The sequence below is a fragment of the Panthera pardus genome, unplaced genomic scaffold (genome assembly GCF_024362965.1).
Source record: "Panthera pardus isolate Hobbes unplaced genomic scaffold, ASM2436296v1 HiC_scaffold_8, whole genome shotgun sequence".
In the NCBI taxonomy this organism is placed as follows: domain Eukaryota; kingdom Metazoa; phylum Chordata; class Mammalia; order Carnivora; family Felidae; genus Panthera; species Panthera pardus.
This window is the reverse complement of record NW_026527013.1, coordinates 9,443,364-9,462,099: the sequence shown is the minus strand read 5'-3', so window position 1 is coordinate 9,462,099 and position 18,736 is coordinate 9,443,364. Positions and strand designations below refer to the sequence as shown.

At 61.2% G+C, this 18,736-nt stretch overlaps 1 protein-coding gene and 2 long non-coding RNA genes across 9 annotated transcripts in view; 2 read left to right on the top strand and 1 right to left on the bottom strand.

Moving 5' to 3' along the window:
- NFIX (nuclear factor I X) overlaps positions 1-18,736 on the bottom strand; it is a 98,249-nt gene that overhangs the window by 3,240 nt on the left and 76,273 nt on the right. For 3 of the 5 annotated variants that reach the window (XM_053897418.1, XM_053897419.1, XM_053897417.1), the window contains exons 6-10: positions 17,488-17,624; positions 14,494-14,616; positions 12,108-12,283; positions 6,200-6,347; positions 3,975-4,066 (exon numbers count right to left, since the gene is read on the bottom strand). In XM_053897418.1, coding sequence (XP_053753393.1) covers positions 3,975-4,066; positions 6,200-6,347; positions 12,108-12,283; positions 14,494-14,616; positions 17,488-17,624 — 676 coding nt within the window. The remainder of the gene's footprint in view (positions 1-3,974; positions 4,067-6,199; positions 6,348-12,107; positions 12,284-14,493; positions 14,617-17,487; positions 17,625-18,736) is intronic. The other 2 variants (XM_053897420.1, XM_053897421.1) reach the window with 2 other exon arrangements.
- On the top strand, positions 2,272-5,558 carry LOC128775556 (uncharacterized). Its single transcript, XR_008420340.1, has 2 exons — positions 2,272-2,448; positions 5,172-5,558. It is a non-coding gene; the product is annotated as an uncharacterized LOC128775556 (long non-coding RNA).
- Positions 14,108-18,087, top strand: LOC128775555 (uncharacterized). 3 transcript variants are annotated; one of them, XR_008420339.1, is made up of 4 exons: positions 14,108-14,337; positions 14,775-14,881; positions 16,302-16,585; positions 16,913-18,087. It is a non-coding gene; the product is annotated as an uncharacterized LOC128775555 (long non-coding RNA). The 3 variants fall into 3 exon arrangements; XR_008420337.1 differs by having other exon boundaries at positions 14,714-14,881; XR_008420338.1 differs by lacking the exon at positions 14,108-14,337 and having other exon boundaries at positions 14,626-14,881.

Sequence of the window (18,736 nt, the reverse complement as noted above, 5' to 3'; positions counted from 1 at the left end):
GGATGCCAGGCTGGAGCTTTTGTCCCCAGAGGGGTTTTGGGAGTGGGGTGGGGGGTGGCACAGCTTCTTGCTGAGTTTTCTTTCTGTCTCTTTGGATTAAAAGCAGAAATTCCCGTCTGTACTCCCCAGCCAAGGTCCCACAGGCTGAAAGGCTGGGGAGGGGGCGGGGGATGCCACATGGCTTTAGTCCCTAGCGGGACCAGGCCTGGGGGAGGGGCTCTGGAGCCCACTGTGCCTGATCCTCTATCCTCAGGACACCTGGTGCTGGGGAAGGACCGCAGTCTCCCTGGGGCAGGAGTGGCTTCCCTAAGGGTGCCAGCAGGGGGAGCCACCTTCCCACAAACGAGCCTTGGTGGCTCCTGCTCACAAAACACACCTGACCCGGAGGCCGGGCCGCCCGGCAATGCCCTCCACCAAAGGCTCTGGCCCCACCTTGTGGCCAAGGGCCAGTGGGGGAGGGCTGGAAGGGGGACGTGTTCTCTCTGGCCTACAGTACCTGGGTAATACCCTTGGGGCCAAAAAGGGGTCCCTGAAAATGTATTTCAGGGCCCCTCTGGGGCTCCGGGCCACAGACTCAGATCGGCAGGGGCCAAGCCGGGCTAACAGAGCCTGCACTGGGTGGTGACCCATTCTCCCCTTGCTCCAAGAGAGGGTGGCTGATCTGCCTGAGGCTACACCGCCCACCCGCGTGGCCTAGCCAGGACTCAAATGCGGGGAACGGTTCAGAGTCGATGCTCCTAACTGCTTCATGTGGCATGCTCCCAGGGAGCCCAGGGCCAAGGCTGCCACATTGGAGTGAGGGCTTGGGGGTGGGGGGGTGGGGGTGGGGGCCCGATCGGCCAACTCTTCAAAAGAAGCCAAAAGGCCAGACGGATTTTCATGCGAAAGTTGTCAATGTTTAACAACACTTGTTTCAGACACACGGATCATGCCTGCAGGCCGGGCCTGCCCCGCAGGCTCTGGTTGGGGACCGCAGGTTGTCATCTACTGTGAGATAAACACATGGAGTTTTAGTGTTAGAAGGGGCCTGGAAGACCACCGAGAACCTTCTGTGACGGAAACATCCCCTGTTTGCTCTGTCCAATCTGGTAGCCAGTAGCCACGCGGTGGCTTCTAAGCAACTGACATGGGGCTCGTGTGGCTGAGGGACTGAAAGTTTTCTCTAGTTAGTTATTTCATTTAAACTTCAACCGCCACACGTGGCCAGCGGCTGCCCGGGTAGATGGTGCAGAGGGAAGGCATTTGGAAGCATGGGGCTCTGGGGGTGCCCCAATGACTGGGGTGCTGCTGGCATTTACCGCACGGGCAGAGATGCTCACTGCCTGCGCTGTGCTGGACGGCACGCACGGAGGAGACCGGCCGTCCTGCGGCGGGGCTCCCAGGGGACCTGCCCGAAGTCCAGCCCCATCCGCTGACTGAAGGCGAAAGGGAGGCTCGTGGGACACGTGGCCCTGCGTGGGGGAAACCCAGGCACAAGGCACCCCCTGAGCTGTTGGCGGGGCCTGAGTCGGCAGCTGGCCCCTGGGCTTCCAGTCCCGGCCTGAGAAGGTAGGGGAGCTGTCTGCAGTGAGCCCCTGTCACTGCGGTCTCAGGCCTCGGTGTTCTTTGGAGCCCCCTTCCCAAGGGGAGACCACACCGGAACCCTCACGCCACGGCTGTGCGAGCCGGGTCCTCACCCTTCCTGTGACGGAGGGGGCGGGGGACAACCGGGACACGGAGGGCCTGCTTGGCCCCCGTCTTTGTCGGACCAGGCCCAGACCCCAGGCTGGTCCCCTTGGGGTCCCCTGAGCTGCACAGCAGGGGGACAACCACCAGTGCTCGGACGGGGCGGGGGGGGGGGAGCCCCCCTCCCTCAGAGGAAGACGACTCCAGTTCAAGGCCTGGAGTTAGGGACAAAGGTGTTTCCAGGAAAGCTCCCCAGTGCCTCCTCACGGATCCCAGGAAAGGGGGGGGGGGGTGCATCGGCTGCCAAGCACAAAGTGGTTTTTTCTGCTCACCCTCTCTGCTTCCTGAGCCAGGTCCAAAATTGATTAAAACTAAGTAAAAAGCGCTGCCCAGGGAATGACAAAATTGCTAAAATTCTCTTTTCTTCCCTCATTCTATTGTTCTCTCTCCATCTGGTGCTCCAGAGATCAGCTAAAGTCACTGGTTACTGTGGAAACCGCCCCCCACCGTACCCCCTGCGCCCGCTGCAGTCGCCTGCCTGCCCCCAGGCCCAAGGGCTCTCTCAGCGGCTGGGCCCTGTCCGGCTCCAGTCTCCCCCAGAGCCTCCCCCACCGGCACCCCCAGACACACCTGCCTGCTGGGGCCCGGGGCCCAGGCCCCTTGCAAAACAAGAGGGAGGAAGACCGTTTCCCAGACTTGCCTCAAACTCTGACTTGGCCCCAAAGTCTAAGCAAAGTGCGCAGAGAAAGTGAAGAAGGGAAAGCACACGGAGGCGGAAACAGGGTGAGTGGGGGAGGCCGGGGCCGTGGTCCCCAAGAGTGAGTAAGTAACACAGAGCTATAGGCGGCTGGGGCGGAGGGAGGGAGGGAGGGAGGGAGGGAGGGAGGGAGGGCGAGAGTGCGACGCAGCCCTGCTGCCTGGTGCCGGCCCACAGCCAGGAGGGGAGGCCCGCCTGCTGTCCCTTCCTCTGGCACCCCCTCCCGCCCTCTGCCAGCAGGGCTCTCTCTGCCTCCCTGGCACAGAGCAGCGGAGGGGGCTGGCTCCAGCCCCTGCTCGGAGCCATTGTTTTTCTTCTCAACACCCCCAAGTTCAAGTTCATCTGGGTGTTACATCATGTCTGGTTGCTCCTGGAAACCAGACGGGTCAGACGTGACTCTGGGGAAAGGGGGTGGGAAGCTGGAGGGGGTTGAAGTTCCCCTCCCCTCCCCTCCTTGCCACTAGGGAGCTCTGAAGTTTGAAGTTTGACAAAGTTTTTTGGCTTTTTTTTTTTTTTTTTTTTTGAGGGAGGGAAAGGAAAAGGGAAAAAAAAAAAACAAACAAAACCTCAAACCACACACACAAAACTTCCATCCACCAACTTTCTCTGGACTCAGGCCTCAGAGCAGTAAAGGAGCCTGGGCTGAGGTGGATTTCCTGGGGCTGAGAAAGCCTCCAAGGCCTTGGGCTCACAGGGTGATGTTTTTGTAAACCGTGAAAAAGAGAAAGATATTTGCATGTTCTTTTCCGAGAAGCCCCCGCGCTGTAAAAGCTGCCTCTGCCCGGCTCCTGAGGTGGGTCCTCCCTGCACCCCGGGGCCCTGGGCTCCGTGGGCTATTCCCAGCCTCTTGGGGACAGGCACAGGGAGGAGGGGGCCCACATGCGTGTGTGTGCACAGATGCCTGTACAAAGCCGGATCCAGGAGATTCCAGCAGGAGGGCTGGAGGTTTCCTTGTGAGGACTGGGGACAGACGGAGAGCTGGACTGGAGGCTCCGGCAGCCCAGCCTCCCCTCTAACGGGATTCATGGGGACTTGAGGGAGGGGCCTCCAGGGTGGCAACAGGCCCTGCCCTACCCTGGGTGCCAGAGTCTCTGGGCACGCAGCCCACCGGGACGGCTCTGTCCCTCCTCCACCCCTCGCCCAGCCCACCCAAAGCCAAGGAAGAAAGGAGGGCTGGGGGCCAGGGCTTCCAGCTGGAGCGGGAGGAGAGCAACAGGCAGACGCTGTCCTCTTCCTGACGGGGCCTCGGGCTCCCACCAGGCCTGGCCCAGAGCGCCTCTAGCCTCAGGTCTTTGGCCGCCTTCCCCAGGGCCGGGGCTGTCAGAGCTAATTATCCAATTAGCTGATTAGCCAGAGGACCTGGGGGCTGCCTGGGGAGGCAGGCTCAGCTGGGCGCGCAGAAGCCCGGGCCCTCCAGCCCTGCCCCGGCCCTTTCTCCCGGATTGGCCTCAAGGAACCGGCCTCTTCCCCAGATGCCCCCGCCGCTGCCTGTGCGGCGGTCCCCCCTCCCCTGCCCCTTGCCCACATCCACAGCGTGGGTGGGGCCTCCTACCTGAGACTGCTGTGGGATGTTCAGAAAGTTGCCGTCCCGGGGTCCGATGCTGACAAACCGGTTGGCAGAGGAGGCGCCTGTCGTTGCGAATGCTGTGGGGAGCAGGGAAGAGAGGGAGAGACCCCGTGAGGCCTTGGGGCCTGCCCGGGCACTGCCCTTCGGGGCTGCTGAGAGAGGGAGAGACGGGATTAGACCATGCTGCCAGGGCTTAGGCTGGCAGTGGGAAGGACAGGCCGGAGGGGTCCCATCATCCTCTCACTGACCAGGAGCACACTCCGTCCCCCACCCCTAGCACCCCGCCTCAGCCAGGCGTCCTCTTTCCTGGCCCAGGGCGAGGGAGGGGCCCTGGAGGCTTCAGCCGAGGTCCCACAGACCCTGTTCTGTTCCCTAGCCAGGCACTGAGCAGGACTGAGGACAGCCTTCACTGAAGCAAGGCACCCTTGCTTTCCCACTGACCCTCCCGGGTCCGGAAAGAGGGAGCCTGGGAGGGCGGGAGGGTGGGAGCTCTGGCGGGCCGGCCCCACCCTGCTCAGGGAAGGGCGGCTCAGCCAGGCCACCTCTCCAACCAGGTCAGCTAGGTGGGTGCTGCACCGCTCAACCCCACTGGGCAGTCCCAAGGATGGGGCCGATGGCTCAGGGAATTTGAAGGGGCCCAACAGAGGGCTGCGCGGGGTGGGACAGGGTCAGAGAGAGGAGCCGGCTGCCAGCTCGGGCCCAAAGGTGGCAAGGCTCAGGCCCAGCAGGCGCTCTCGTCCTCTGATGGATGAGCCAGGTCCTGTGGTTCCCAGGGCCTGAGGTGGGCCAAGGCACCAGAGGAGGAGGACGCTGGAGGGCCTGGCAGAACGCTCGGGCTTCGGTGCCCAGGGTTGGTTGTTCTGGAGCCTGAGGGGGCAAATGGGCAGCCAAACGGCCCCGAGCTCTTCTCAGGTTTTCTGGCTGGAGCCCCATGGGAGGGAATGGGTCCTGCACCCCCGGTAGAGAAGATGTCCCCAGAAGGGACAAGGAGTGTCACAGGCTGCCGGGGATCCCCCCCCCCGCCCCCACACACCCTCCCCACCAGACACACTCCAGGGACTGCGTGCTCACCAGATTCTGTCCAGGGTGCCCCCCGCCCCCCTGCAGCCGGGCGCCTCCTCCCCCCACCCTGCCCACCTCCAATGACCATGACCATGACTTCGTGTCTTATGGCGGATGTAGATGGGAAGATGGCATGAAGAGGACGGAAAGGGGAAAAGAACTCAAACCATGAGAAAGAAGGCAACAGAGAGCGCGAGACGGAGAAAAGTGAGATGGGCCGCCCCTCCCACTGCTGACCAGGAAGTCCTGCCAGCCCCCAGGGCGCCCAAAGTGCTGCCCACCCCGCTGCCCGAAGACGGCACGCTGCCCACCCTCCACCTCTCCTGTCCTTCACGCGTCGGGTCTACCTTGGGCCTCTCAACTCAGATTTTCTTTTCCCTTTGACAAAATTTGTCGTTGGTTAAAAGAGAGAGACAGAGAGAGAGAGATGAAGGAAGCCAAGGCCCAGAGCCCGCCCTTGTCCTTGGAACATTCAACCTGGGGAAGGGACAGGGGTGGGAAGGGGGGGAAGGAACAAAAAGAGGAACAACGAGAAACCAAACGTGAGATTGAAGGGGAGGAGGTCAGGGGCTGGCCTGCTGCACCGTCAGAGGCCCACGGGCCCCGAATGGAGGTGAGGGAGCAAGGCCAAAAGGGGATGGTGGTGGCGTCGCCTTGTGGTCACAATTTTTTTTTTTTTTTTTTTTTTTTTTTTGGTGTAGCGGGGCACAACGAAACAACAAAAATCAAAAAACAAAAAAAAAAAACGAAAAATGAAAAAAAAACAGCAATCAGGCATGAAGATGGGATGGCTGCGCCTCCCACCCCCCTCCCACCCTGGCCAGCACCCCTGGCCTGCGTGCCCCACTGTGCTTCCCCTCCCGCCCCCGGGAGGGGCCTGGGCCGGGGGCGGGGGGGGGGGCGCCCCGGCTGGGAGCCGCGGGTGGGCAGGGGGGGGCTTGTGGGGTGCTGGCTGGTGCAACTGAGGCCCAGGAGGCCATGACTGGGGGGGCTCAGCTCTGCTCTTGTCCGGGTGGGAGGCTCCATGGCGCTCTGGGTTGGGGTGCTTTGGCGGTGGGCGGGGCAGGGGTTTTTCTTTTTGCAGTGGAGACTGTTTGGATGGGCCAGGGATGCTGGGCGTTGTGGTTTCGGTTTCATCGTCCACTTACAAGGTGATGGAGGAGTCAAGGCGGCGCCGTCTGGGGCAGTGCTGGTGGATTTGGAATCAGGCATAGGAAGGGGCACAGGTCTGGCCACTGGAGGCGGCGGCGGTAGCAAAAATGACCCCGGGACTTTGCCCTGGCCGCTACCGTTGGGCTGCGAACAACATAAATAGAGTGACGCATGAAGGCACATCACACACAGACACACGCTCCCCTGCGCGGCCACGCCAGCTCGCTCCTGAGAGCGGGCGCTCCCGGTAGAAGATGCAGGATGGGGTCCTCTCCTCCGGGGCACAGGGTGGGTGAGGGTGTGAGGCTTCTATTTGGTCTCTCAGGTGTTTCTCTCTTTTTTTTTTTTTTTTTTTTTGTGTGGTCCTCTTTTGAAGTTGAGGGAGGGACGAAAGGGGGCGTCCGACGAGTGGTCTGTTATTTCTCAGGGAACATGTTTTAGGTACTAAAACATGTCTCCTAGCCATATAAGCAGCTGCGCCTAGAACGCTCACGCTCTTGAAGACCTTCTCCCTCAGCAGGTAAGATGCGCCAGCTCGCCCCCACCCCACACACACTGTCCCCGGAAAACACACGCATGCCTCCCTCTGTGGGCCCCCGGGGTGGGGCCGGCTGACCCAGCCAAGAACTACAGGCCCTCCAGCGTCCATCCCACATCGCGGCCTGGGGAGATGCTGGGCGCTGGGGGGCTCGCCCGTGGCTCTGGCAGCCTGAGGATCCCGGGGTGCCGGCCTCTTCTCTACAGAACGGCCCGAGAGGAAAATCCATCGCTGCTCCGGTTCCCACGAGGCTCTTTGAGAGGACTTCCGTGTCCAGTGCCCTCGGAAGCCTGGGCTGCCCGGTCACCAGGTCCGCTCCTTGTCTTTCTTCCCTCTCTGGTGCCTCAGATTCAAGTTTCCTCCCCAGACCCGGACGTGGCCTTGGGTGCGTCAGCCTCGGGGATTCAGGGGGCGAAGGCACCACAGGGAGGGGCGGAGCACAGCTTCCCTGGAGAGGCCTCCCCGGAGCTCCGGGCGGCGCTCTCAACCACCTCCTACTGCCTGGGCCGGGCCAGACCTCTGGGTCCTGAACGGGCCCCTCTCCCGAGGGGCGATGTTCTGCCACCCAGCCACCCAGGTGTGAGACCTTGGGAGCTTCCTGCGCTCCTTCTTCTGCTGGTGGGCGGGCCCTGTGGAGTCCACTCCCTTGATGTCTCCAGCCAGCCCAACTTCTATCCTCCCTGGTTTCACCCGGACTAGGACAATGAGACTCCCAAGGGGTCTCCCCTATGCCAGCGGTGTACTCGTTAGCCCGGGTCTCGGCCTAGCTCTGTACCAGGCACTTGACTCACGTTCCGTCCAGTCCTCAGACCCAGTAAGGCAGCACTGTTTGCTTGGGGCAGGGACGGTGCGGTGGATTCTGCCCCGGCAGGGGACACTGGCAAGGTCTGGAGACATTCTGGGTAGCAAAGCTTGGGGAGGGGGGTGCTGCTGGCATCTGGGGGCCGGGGCTGCTCCTACACACCCTGCAGCCCACGAGATGGCCCCCAGGATAAAGGCACAACAATCCAATCGTTAATAGTGTCACGGGTGGGAATCCCTGATGCAAGGGGAGCTCCATTCTCCCCCCTTTCACAACCGGGGAAACTGAGGCTCTGTGCAGCTAAGCGGTTTCTCCAAAGTCACCCGGCTGTAACTGGTGAGGCCTGAAACTCACAACCGTGTCTGTCTGATTCTGGGGATCCTATAGATTCTTTCCAGCAGGCTCATCCCAACCCTCTTCTCCAAACCCAAAGGTTCTCGGGTTTCGCCCCTTGCTTTCCACAGCTCTGACTGCGTGTAACACAAAATACAAGCTCCCCAGTTGGGCATTCAAGGCCCATGTGGTGGAGCCCAAATGGGGGGTCTCCACCATTCATGCCCCTACACTCCCTTCCCGCCAAGTACATCCCACTGCTGACCACCTGGGCTTTCCGGAACACAGCCTGAGCAGGAGTTGCACACGTGCTCCCTGCAGAACATCCTGTCTACAACACCCCTTCCCACGCCCTTCAAGGCCTGCCCAGAAAACACCGTCCCCGACGTGGGGCCAGCCAGATACCCTAAGCCACCATCCATCTCTCTCTGCCCCTGTTTTCTTTTTTTTTTTTTAATTTTTTTAATGTTTATTTATTTTTGAGACAGAGAGAGACAGAGCATGAGCGGGGGAGGGGCAGAGAGAGAGGGAGACACAGAATCGGAAGCAGGCTCCAGGCCCTGAGCCATCAGCCCAGAGCCCGACGCGGGGCTCGAACTCACGGACCGCGAGATCGTGACCTGAGCTGAAGTCGGCCGCTTAACCGACTGAGCCACCCTGCCCCTGTTTTCTAAGATGCTCTTGACCTCCACTGGAGCCTTTCAAGTAGGCTGCCTCCCAGGCTCCCCAACAAGCCTGCGGACTACCACCTCTGGCCCATGCGGCACCTGTCAAGTCCCACTGACTGAGTTGAATCCACTCGTCCATCCGGCCGCACTTTAAACCATCAAGCCCCATGGCTGACTCGTGCAGGCCATACCCTTCTGAACTCTGGCTGTTCTACCCACTACCCTTCACCTCTGATGACCGACACCAAGGTCTAACACCATCCCTCCATATGGTTCCCTTGACTTCATCTTTCCTGCGCACTCAGAGGCCCCTGACCAAAGCAAGCCGGGGCTGCTGGTCCCTGTTTGTGTCCTGGGCTGGAGACCCTTTGTGCCAGGTGTCATTTCAGAAACAGGCAAAAGCACAGGCCAGAGGGCAGGGGTCTCCAGCCCTACAGGGGTGAGGCTGAAATGCACACGGCACCTGCCTTTCCCCATTTCTACAGCCTATCTTGTGCCTATCCTCCATCAGGGCAGGAAACAGACAATCCCAACAGATCACAGCCTCACTCCTTCAGGCCAGGCCATCCTGAGCTTGGGCCCCCAAGGAGCTGGGACACGTGGCCTTCCAGGCAGCCCTTGCTCCCATAGGGTGGCCCGTGCCTCCTCCTAGTCCTCAGACCCTGTCTCCCCTCAGGAGGATCTAAATCGTTAATCGCACTCGATAAAGCCAATCCCAGCCCCATATGGCCGGACGTTGAAAACCGCTGATGTACGACGTTTAGTTTCTGGAAGCTACTTCCAAGCAGGCTAGGATGTCTCAGCTCTGATTGGGGTACAAGTTGAGGTTTTAAAATCTCAAGGTCTTGTGATTTTGTGGTGCCTGAAAACCTCAGGAGTTAAAAGCTAGAAGGAACCCGGAGGCTGGGATAGCTCTTCATTCTCCTCTGACAGGTGAAGACGCAGGCCTGGCTGCTCGGGCGCTGCTGGATGAGGCCGAGCTACGACCAGTCTTCCCGCCTCCCAGACTCACGCCATCCCATCAGGCCCTGTGACCTCTCCATCGCGTTTGCTTCGTCGTCTCTTCTCTGCCAGAAAATACAGCGAACCAGGCATCCTCCTTGTGCCCTTTGCGTCTCCTCCGAGCGGTGTCGCCACTTGGCCTTGGCCGTCAGTGATTTGGTGCTTCTCAATTAGGGGCTCGCGCTGTGGTCCGAGGATGAACACAGGGGTGCCTGGAACCCTTCTGCAAACGGTTAACATTTCTGGGTGCGTGTATTTTTCTGCAAAGATGGTCTGTGACTCCCGGTTCTCAAAGAGGTGAGGAACTTACTCCTTCAGGCTTTCGATCAGTGAGTCTCAAAGTGGGGTCACCCGACCAGAAGCAGCATCACTGGGCAACTTGGGGAGAAGTGCGGATTCTCGGCCCCGCCCTGGACCTGCTGAATCAGGATCGGGCGAGGCCCAGGCAGCTGTGTGTTAGTGGGCCCTGGAGGGGACTCTGGAGGTAGCCACGGAACAAGTGCAGCCTGCTACTGCCACTCCCTGTCACCAGGTCAGCTGCAGAGTCTGGGGCCTCCGGCTCTGTCCTCCTCCATGGCCTGGTGACGTCTCTAGCCTCCTCTCAGAAGCTGAGCCCCATGGAGCAGGCTCACTGAAGACAACCCTCCTCCCTACCGCCCCCCCCCCCACCCCGGCTCTTGGCACAACGGGCCACAGGAGGAAATCCAGAGAGACTCCCCAGCCGGGCTAGCCTCTCTGTTTAACCAGGGTGACTGTTGGCCCTCCTGACTGCAGTGTTTTATCCACGGAGCAAGCATCTGCCTTGAGAAGAAAACTTCTGGACCCAGTGAGCCCTTAATCTTGAATGGTCAAGTCAAGGGAGAGGCTCAGGACCCAGCCAGCATCAGGATGCTTAAAGATGGACTGACCCATATTCTTGAAGGTCCTGTGGGTTTAGGCTTGACTCTCCGGGCTAAAATGGTCCTTCGGGTCAGTCTCATTTTGACTCCAAACCCCAGCTGCCTCTGTGGGCGAGAAGGCAGGCGAGGCGGAGCTTCTGGCCTCTCTGATCCATAATCCAGACCCCAGGCCTCTTGGACACCGGGACAGAGGCTGGCGGCTCCCGCAGACTCGGCTGGCATCTCTGAAGGAGGTGTCGTAGCTGTCGGGGGTCATGGCCACTTCTCCCTCCATGCCCCTGAAAGTGGACAGAGCTTGTCCAGAGAGGTGGGTAAGGCTCCGAATGTGCTAAGGAGCTACAGAGCCAGCAAGAGAAGACCTCACAGGGAAAAGGGGAAAAGGGAACAAGGAAAGCAGAAGGAGGGAGAACAGGAGACGGAAGAGGACTGGCTTCCGTTCTGGACAGCGAGAGCGAGGAGGCCGAGCCGTAGCCCTGCCCCAAATCAATACACCAGCACTTAGAAAATGCCCACTCTGCACAGGGCGCCCCGAGGCAGTACCGGGCTGAGTCGCCAAGAGCCTCCCACGGCTCTCCCCGGGCTGCCTCTGGCACGGGCTTCCGAACGCCTTTCCCCACCACGGCCCTTTGAGCATCCCCCCCCTACCCCACCCCACCTGACCTCTCACAGCAGGTTTCCAGCCTGGACCAGTGGCAGGGAGAGGAACTGGGCCTTCTCACAGCGCAGTGTGCTGCTGGGGCTCTAGAACCTTCCCAGAGGTCTAGAGACCACCCGTGTCCCAACCCAGAGTGGTCTCCCAGGGACTAAGGCAGAACCACTGTCCCATTGAAGGGTCACCTGTGGCCCAGCACTGTCTGGAATAAGCCCTTTGCTGAGTGGCCTTTGTTTCTGCTGGTCAGTGACTGGGCCCTAGGGCTTGCCGACGGACAAGGGCAGTGGGGCGGCAGAGCTCCATGGGGGAACCAGTGTCTCTTCCAGGCTGAGGAGCGCAAGGGCTTTGCTCCAGAACAGTGACTGGCCTGGGAAACTCTTGTTAAGAGTTCTGCCAACAGGAGACTCCGAACAGCTCCCGTGGCGGGGGGCCTTTCCTCTACTCAGGCCTTCTCACCAGGAAACAATGATGCCCCTGGGGCCCACTGAAGTCTGGAGACATCCTGGTCATCGGGGCTGGGAGGGGGTGATGCTGCTGGCATTGAGTGGGTAGGGGCCACAGAGGACACAGCTCCACAGAACAGAGAATGAACAGCCCCAAATGCTAACAGTGCCAAGGCTGGGAAGCGTTGGTCTAGAACCTACCAAATCCCTGTAGCCCTGAGGTTTTGAGAGGGGTGTTAGGAGGCAAGGAGCCCAGGTCGGGTCGGATAGATCACGGATGCACTCCTACCCAGGGGAACAGAGACCAAGGGCGGGGCAAGGAGCCCGAGCAAGGTGGGCCCAGCCACTGCCCCGCCCTTCTCTAGACCGTGACCGACAGACCCCGGCATCATACACAGACCCCTACCCCCAGATCCAGGAGATCGAGGCGTCTGGCGTTACTGGCTGTCTGCTGCTCCAGCCCCAGGAGGGCTCCTGGCTTCTGGACCCTCTCCCTGTGAGCCCCGAGACAGACGGACAGATGCAGAGATGAGCTGTGGCGGGGCTCCTGGGGCCCTCGGGACTCACCTGTCCGGTAGCCTGGCCCGAGCCGTCCGAGCACACAAACTGCACAAACTCCTTCAGCGAGTCCTGCCCGTGGTGGTGGTGGTAGCGGATGGTCGGGTGCGTGAAATACGGGCTCGACTGCTGGATGATGGACGTGGAGGGGAAGTGCAGCGCTGATGCTGTGGCCCGAGGGCTCCCTGCGTGTACATGAGCGGGAAGAAAAGGGCATCAGGGCCTAGGAGGCGGGTGGGGGGCCACGGTGGGCGACAGTGGGGGCGGGGGCCGCTGGTCAGACAGAGAGCACTGAGGAGCCAGAGGAAAGGGGAGACTGGGGTGGGAGCAGGGCCAGGACCAGGGCGAGGAGACTGAGAGACTTAAGGCGGCGCCTACTAACTCAGCAACCGGGGTGAGGAACATTTTTTTCAACGTTCTCCGTCTTCTTTATTTACGTAATCTCTGTACCCAACGTGGGGCTTGAACCCATGACCCCAGGATCGAGAGTCGCAGCTCTACTGACTGAGCCAGCCAGGTGCCCCGAGGTAAGTAACGTTTCCTTTTTAACTTGAGAGAGAGCGTGCCTGCTTGTGCAAACACGACTGAGGGAGGTGCAGAGGGAGAGAGAGAATCCTAAGCAGGCCCCAGGCTCAGCGCAGAGCCCGACGCGGGGCTCGATCCCACGACCCTGCGATCACGACCTGAGCGGGAATCACGAGTCGGGAGGCTCAACCGACCGGGCCACCCAGGCGCCCATGAGGTAACTAACATTTCAATGCAATATTTTTTAAAAAGTCAAATTGGCAAACCAGGGCTAGTCAGCCAGCTGCCTGTCTTCGTAAATATTGATTAGAACCAGGGCTGGAGTTAGAGCGACACGAACAAAGCAGGACCGTGCAAGTACAAGGCCAGCCCCGTCTTTTGTTGAGAACGTTGATATCTGTCCGTCGCGTGTGTTTCTCACTGGTTCTAATTTTTAAAAACACGACACTACATTTCATGTGTCTCGATGGCTGGGGTTTCGGCTCCTCGTGACGTCCTGCATCCTGGTGAATGCCGCACTGGCTTCACCCCGGCCCAGGGCCCAGGTGGGAGCCTGGATGAGGGACAGAGGAGGCCAACAGCTCCTGGTCTCTGGGTAGAGACAGGGCCCCTTGCCCGTGTAGGATGAGCCCTGGACACGCATACCCCCCCCACCCCCCCCCCCCCCCCCCCCGCTCCTGCATACAAATGACCGTGCATCTGGCCGAGGCGCCCAGGCCACGTTCTGGAGCGCTCAGCCCCAACCGTCCTCGCACACGCATACATACAACTCCCACCCCAGCGCAGGCCCCGGCTCTTCCCTGAGCCGAGTCCTCCCCCTCCAGTCTGTTTCCAATCAGCTCGCTCTTGCTCTCGGTTTCATTAGGGGGCTGAGGAAACTTGGCTTCTCTCTGGAGTTCATAAAAGCGGAGCCGAGCTGGGCCTGCCGCCCTCCCGCTGCCTGTACAGAGGGCCTGGGGTCCCCGCCCCCACCTTGCGGCCACCACACCCTGCCCCAGTGCAGGCTGCCTCTGGGCTCTCAGCCAGGAGGCCCTGAGGAGGAAGCCGGGAGGGTAAACCTCACTCTTCTCTGCGTCCTACAAAAGGGGCCACAAGACGGCGGGCGGGCGGGCGGACACGGGGCAGGGTCCTCTTTCTGCCAGAAGGTTACCAAGGGGGTGGGGGGCAAATGAGGGAGTGGCTAGGATGAGGACTCAGCTCCCACGACTCCCTGCCTGATTCCATCCCCTCGGGAACTCTGAGGTGTTCCCCCCACCCCCACCGAGCCCCCTCTCCCAAGACTGAAGCGAGACAGCCCCCCACAGCAGTGGGCCTGTTCCTCTCCCTGGAAGACAACCCAGGAGCCAGCCCAGCCCTTCGCTTTCGGAAAAGGGCAGGGAGGGCCTCAGAAGGGAGCCTGGCTTCCCGCAAGTGCTCCTGTCAATCTGTGCCCCCACACCGCCCTGGGCTGGTGCCGGGGACACCGGACCCCGACCCCAGGCTCAGCCAGCGGCCCGGAGAGAAGAGGCAAAAGGGGGACCGAGGGAGGAGTCTGTGCTTCCCCAGCCGCCGCTGGCAGGAGGAAAGAACTGGGCAGGCGCAGGCCCGAGGCCTGGCGAGTCACGCGACAAGTCGCAGAGGGCCTCAGGACGGGCCCGTGCGGCACAGCACACACGTGCGCACACACCCAGGCACACACGCAAGCACACACGCGTGTGAGAAGCTTGGGAACAAGGTGAGGAGGTGCCGCCTGGGACGCAGGGCCCGTTCCTGTGCCCTCTGCCTACTCAGAGGGCCTGGGGCTGTCACTCGGGGTGGCCCTAGCTCCCTCACCTGGCCAGCTGGCCCACCGCCTCCCCCGCTGCCCCCCCTCGGGGCCCGCAGTTCTCACCTGGTCTGACTCCAGCAAGCACAGGCAGCGGGTGGTGAGTGAAAGCCATGCGCGGGGAGCTGCCCTGAGAGGAGAGGGCACTGCAGAAGTCCAGCTTTCCTGACTTCTTTAGAGAAGCCGGGCCTGGGGGGAGGAATCGGCAACACAGGGCAGGTTTAGCTGGGCTGGGGTGAGAGCAAGGGAGGGCGGGAAGCCAGCAGCTAGCTCCTTCTCTTCTCAGGCCCCCTCCCGGCTGCCCCTGCCCCACCACACCCCTTCCTGCCTCCTTTGCCCAATTCCAGCTCCGACTGGCCAGCTACTTCTGAAGGGAGAGGAAAAGGAGAGCCCTTGGGTGTGCTGGGGAGGGGACAAACCCAAGGGCCCATCTTGCTCTCTGCCGAGCGGATAAGTTCAGAGGGCACAGAATGAAGGGTGGGATGTGGCGGGGTGGCGGGGTGGCGGGGGGGGGGAGAAAGGTGTGCAGGAGGAGCCCTAGAGAGCTAGGTTCAGGGTGAAGGAGACCTCAAGGAAGCACGTGCCGGGGTCTACTCTGTGGGGCCCTGCAAGGGGGGAGGCTCTGGTAGGAAGAAGCCACCAGTCCTCAGGAGGGACCGAGGGGGTGATACCACACCCGACAAGAGAGTGGGGAAGGGGCTGGAGGGCCTGGGTGGGCCCTGGGGACAGAGCTGGACAGGAAAGGACTCCCCTGCCAGGGGATCCAGAGGCTGGGCGGCCACAGGGAGGGGACATTCCAAGGCTTTGCTCTGCTCCCGCTGCCAGAGATGGGATGGCATTCAGCGGGAACCAGGGCACAGAGCACACCCCATCAGAGCTCCGCCTGTAGGATCCTGATGATGCCAACCAAGTTCATCTCTGAGCCCAGGGGGGGCACGATGTCCAAATGGTGCTATGACACAGCAGGGCCCCTGGGCCAGGTCCTCCAGGGGAGTCTGTCTCTGGTCCTGGGCTGAGCCTTGAGGCCGTGCCCAGGGCTGGGGGTGAGGGGGTGGGGTGGGGGGGGGGCGGGTAAGATGGTGTGGAGACCTCCAGAGCTGCCACCTTTGAGGCAGAGAATCCGTTTGCATGGGGGGTGAGGGGGCTGCAGTCTTCACTGCAGGAAGGGTGGGGGGAAGGGCGAACTCCCAGCCGCCAGCAGAGGCGTTATCTGGCAGCAGCTGTGTGCCACCTGATAGCTGGCACAGTGAGGGGGTGGGGAGCACCCCCACCAGCTGTGCACAGCTGTCCCCGTGGCCGCACAGCGCCTCCCCAGCTGTTCCCTGTCCTGCAGCTGGGCTGCTTAATTGGCGATTTGTCGCAGCACGGGGAAACAACACAGCGGGGGGAGGGGGGGGGGCGGGCATGGAGGAAAAGAGGGGAAAGCGAGGAGCCAGGGGTGCTGCAGGAGGATGTTGGGGGCCGTGCGCGGCAGGACAGCTAGAAGGAGCAGAAACGGCAGGCACCAGAGCAGACAGCTGAGAAAAGAGAGCAGGAGCCAGGGAGGGGACATCTCCTCGGGAACCAGGTCTGGGCAGAGGGACTTGGGGGCTGAACCCCAGGAAACAGCTGTGGATGTGGCTCTCGAGGCACTTGAGTCCTTGAGGGGGCAGTCCCTTAACTGAGGCCCTGGCTGGGGAGTCTCCAGGGCCTTTTCAACCCCTTCTCTCTTCCCCCGGGGAAGTATCTGGGCTGTGTTGGCCCGGGCACCTGCTTGCCACGAGGGAACCCTGGGGGAGGCACCCAAAGGCCTGCCAGGGAGCTGTCCCACAGGGATGAGCTTCGCAGTGGTTACAGCCCGTACCCTCAGACCCTCCTCCCCTCCTCCCAGGGAGCTGAGAGCGGGAGCCTGTGTCTGGGCAGCGGGAAAGCAGGAGCGCCTCCCCGCCCTTCTGCCTCGCTTTCCCCCAGTTCCTACCCCTGCCCATCCACGTGGCCCATCTCTGTAGATGCACTTCTGGAAAACGCCAGGCAAAGGGACATCGGGTCAGACCCTTCTCTTCCGGCTTCGAGAGCAAAGCCCCAGGCCTGACCACAGCAGACGTGCCCCACGTACAACGCCCACACATGGGTCTCACTCTCTGGCCCCGAGAAACCCACACCTCGAGGACACACACAGGTTGTACCACCCGTGCGTCAGGCAGAAATAGCCTGCAGCCAGTCTCCTCATACATTTATATGTGATGCGCACACACACACACACACACACACACACATACACACACACACACACGGGAATACACATGCACACACTCTCCCTCCTTTCCATCTGGGCTCTCTGGGTCTGCTTATGCCTCCCGTCAAGACTGGAGGTGAAGGTGGGTGGGTTCACCAAGAAAGGGGTGGTTGGAGGCTATTGGGAGGACTGAGCTAGCTTCCTTTAGACCTCTGCCCTTCCCTACCTTTCCTGCTTGATTGGAAAATGATTCTGGTCATTCTTTCCTAGGCTCTGCTCCTCTCTGTGATGCTGGGCCCGTCAGACCAGTGGTTCTCAACTCAGGATGATTCTGGTCTCCTCTCCCCCTATGCCAGAGGATGTTCAGCAATGTCCAGACGTTTCTGGTCATTATACTTTGGGGAGGACGGGGGAGTTGCTACTGGCTGGCGGCTGGAGGCCAGAGCTCTGCTCCGTGCCCTGCAGTGCATGGGATGGCCCCACCACGGAGAATGACGTGGCCCCAAATGTCAACAGTGCCCGGACTGAGAAACTGCTTTAAACCATGAGGACCGCGGGAGCTAGGGCAACCCCTCCAGAGAAACGGCAGGAGATGGAGACCGAGGAGGCTCGAAGTCTGGGGCCTCTGCCTTCCTTCCACCACACCTGTGGGCTCTGCGGCCGAGTTAGCCGCAGCCCAGCTCCTCACCTCCACTCCCTCCTTTGGCCCGGTCTGCCCTCCTCCGGAAGATCAGGAGGTAGCGCCTCCCACGGCAGGGGAAGCAGAGGGAGGCTCGCCAGGTACACCGAGAGGGAAAAAGAGGCGCCAGCCGCCCCGCTCCGGGTTGGCCCTGCAGCACCCATACCTGCATCCACATCGTTGGGCCACCCACTGGACTGGCTGCTGCCAGCTGCTGGGGAGCGGCCTGTGCCAGGATAGAAGACATCATCGACGGGGCTCTCCATCTCGCTGTCATCGATGGACTTGGGGCGCTTGGTGGTGCTGGGGAAGAGGATCAGGCGGGACAAGGCAAGATTGACGTACCGGCACCCGAACTGCTCCCCGGTTCGCGCCCGGTGACCCGCCGGGTGGGGAGCAGGCGCCCTGATGACAGCAGCATTTCCAAGCGCTCGCTACGTGCCTTCCCCTGAGACCAGACGGGCCCTAGAGTCCCTCGGGACCCCGCAGGTCTGCTCCTCCTCCTCGAACCCCTTCTCAGCCCGTGATACCTTCATCCGCAAAACCCCCCTCAACTGCTTCTGTGGTCCCACCTTCTATTTCCCATCAGCCCCCAGGGCCAGGGCAAGTCGAGAGGCACTCGCCAGGGACAAAAATGCCAAGGGGTGCTACGGAATTCAGACATCAGGATACTGTGTTCTTTTATGTTAAGATATCACTAATACGAAAACATTATAACATCGTAGTGCGATACTTTAACAAATAAAAATAAATTCCCAAAACCTCACGATGAACCAAACGTTCAAGCTTTTTAAAAAAGCACAGGGTCCCTTCCTGCCCCCCAACAACTGGCCCTGACAAGGGCCGGATGTGCCCACCTCCCCAAAACCTCTCAGCTCCGTCCTGTCCTCTCATGCCACTTCCCCCGCCCAACTGAGGCCCTCCCCTACTCCAGCCCGCTGGGAGGGCCTCTAACTGGCTGTCAGCCCCGCCCACACGTGCTGCAGCTAGGGGTACTTTCTAGAACACAAATCGCCAGCATCTCCTGCTTGAAACCTAAAACCCTTCAGTGGGTTTTACGTCTAAACACCTTCCGCTGGCCTCCAAAGCCCTCTTTGGGGGTCCCACCCGGACGTCCACCCTTGCCTGGGACAGAGGCTGCTCTACCTGGAGCACCCACCCCGTGCCTGTACCAGCCCCCGTATGTCTGGGCTCATGTCACTTGCCCAAGAGAGAGGCCTTCTCAGATCCCCACGGGGAGTGCCTTGTAGGCAGAGCTGTGCCCCGTTGGGGCTTCTGTCCCCAGCACCAAATGCCCAGCGACAGCACAAAGCAGGAAGCTCAGGGGGCTGGCGGCACGCTGGGCCCGGGGCTGCTCTGGAGTCAACACCCTCAACAAGGGGTGATAGCTGCCTGCAGCCCCCGAGACGGCCTGG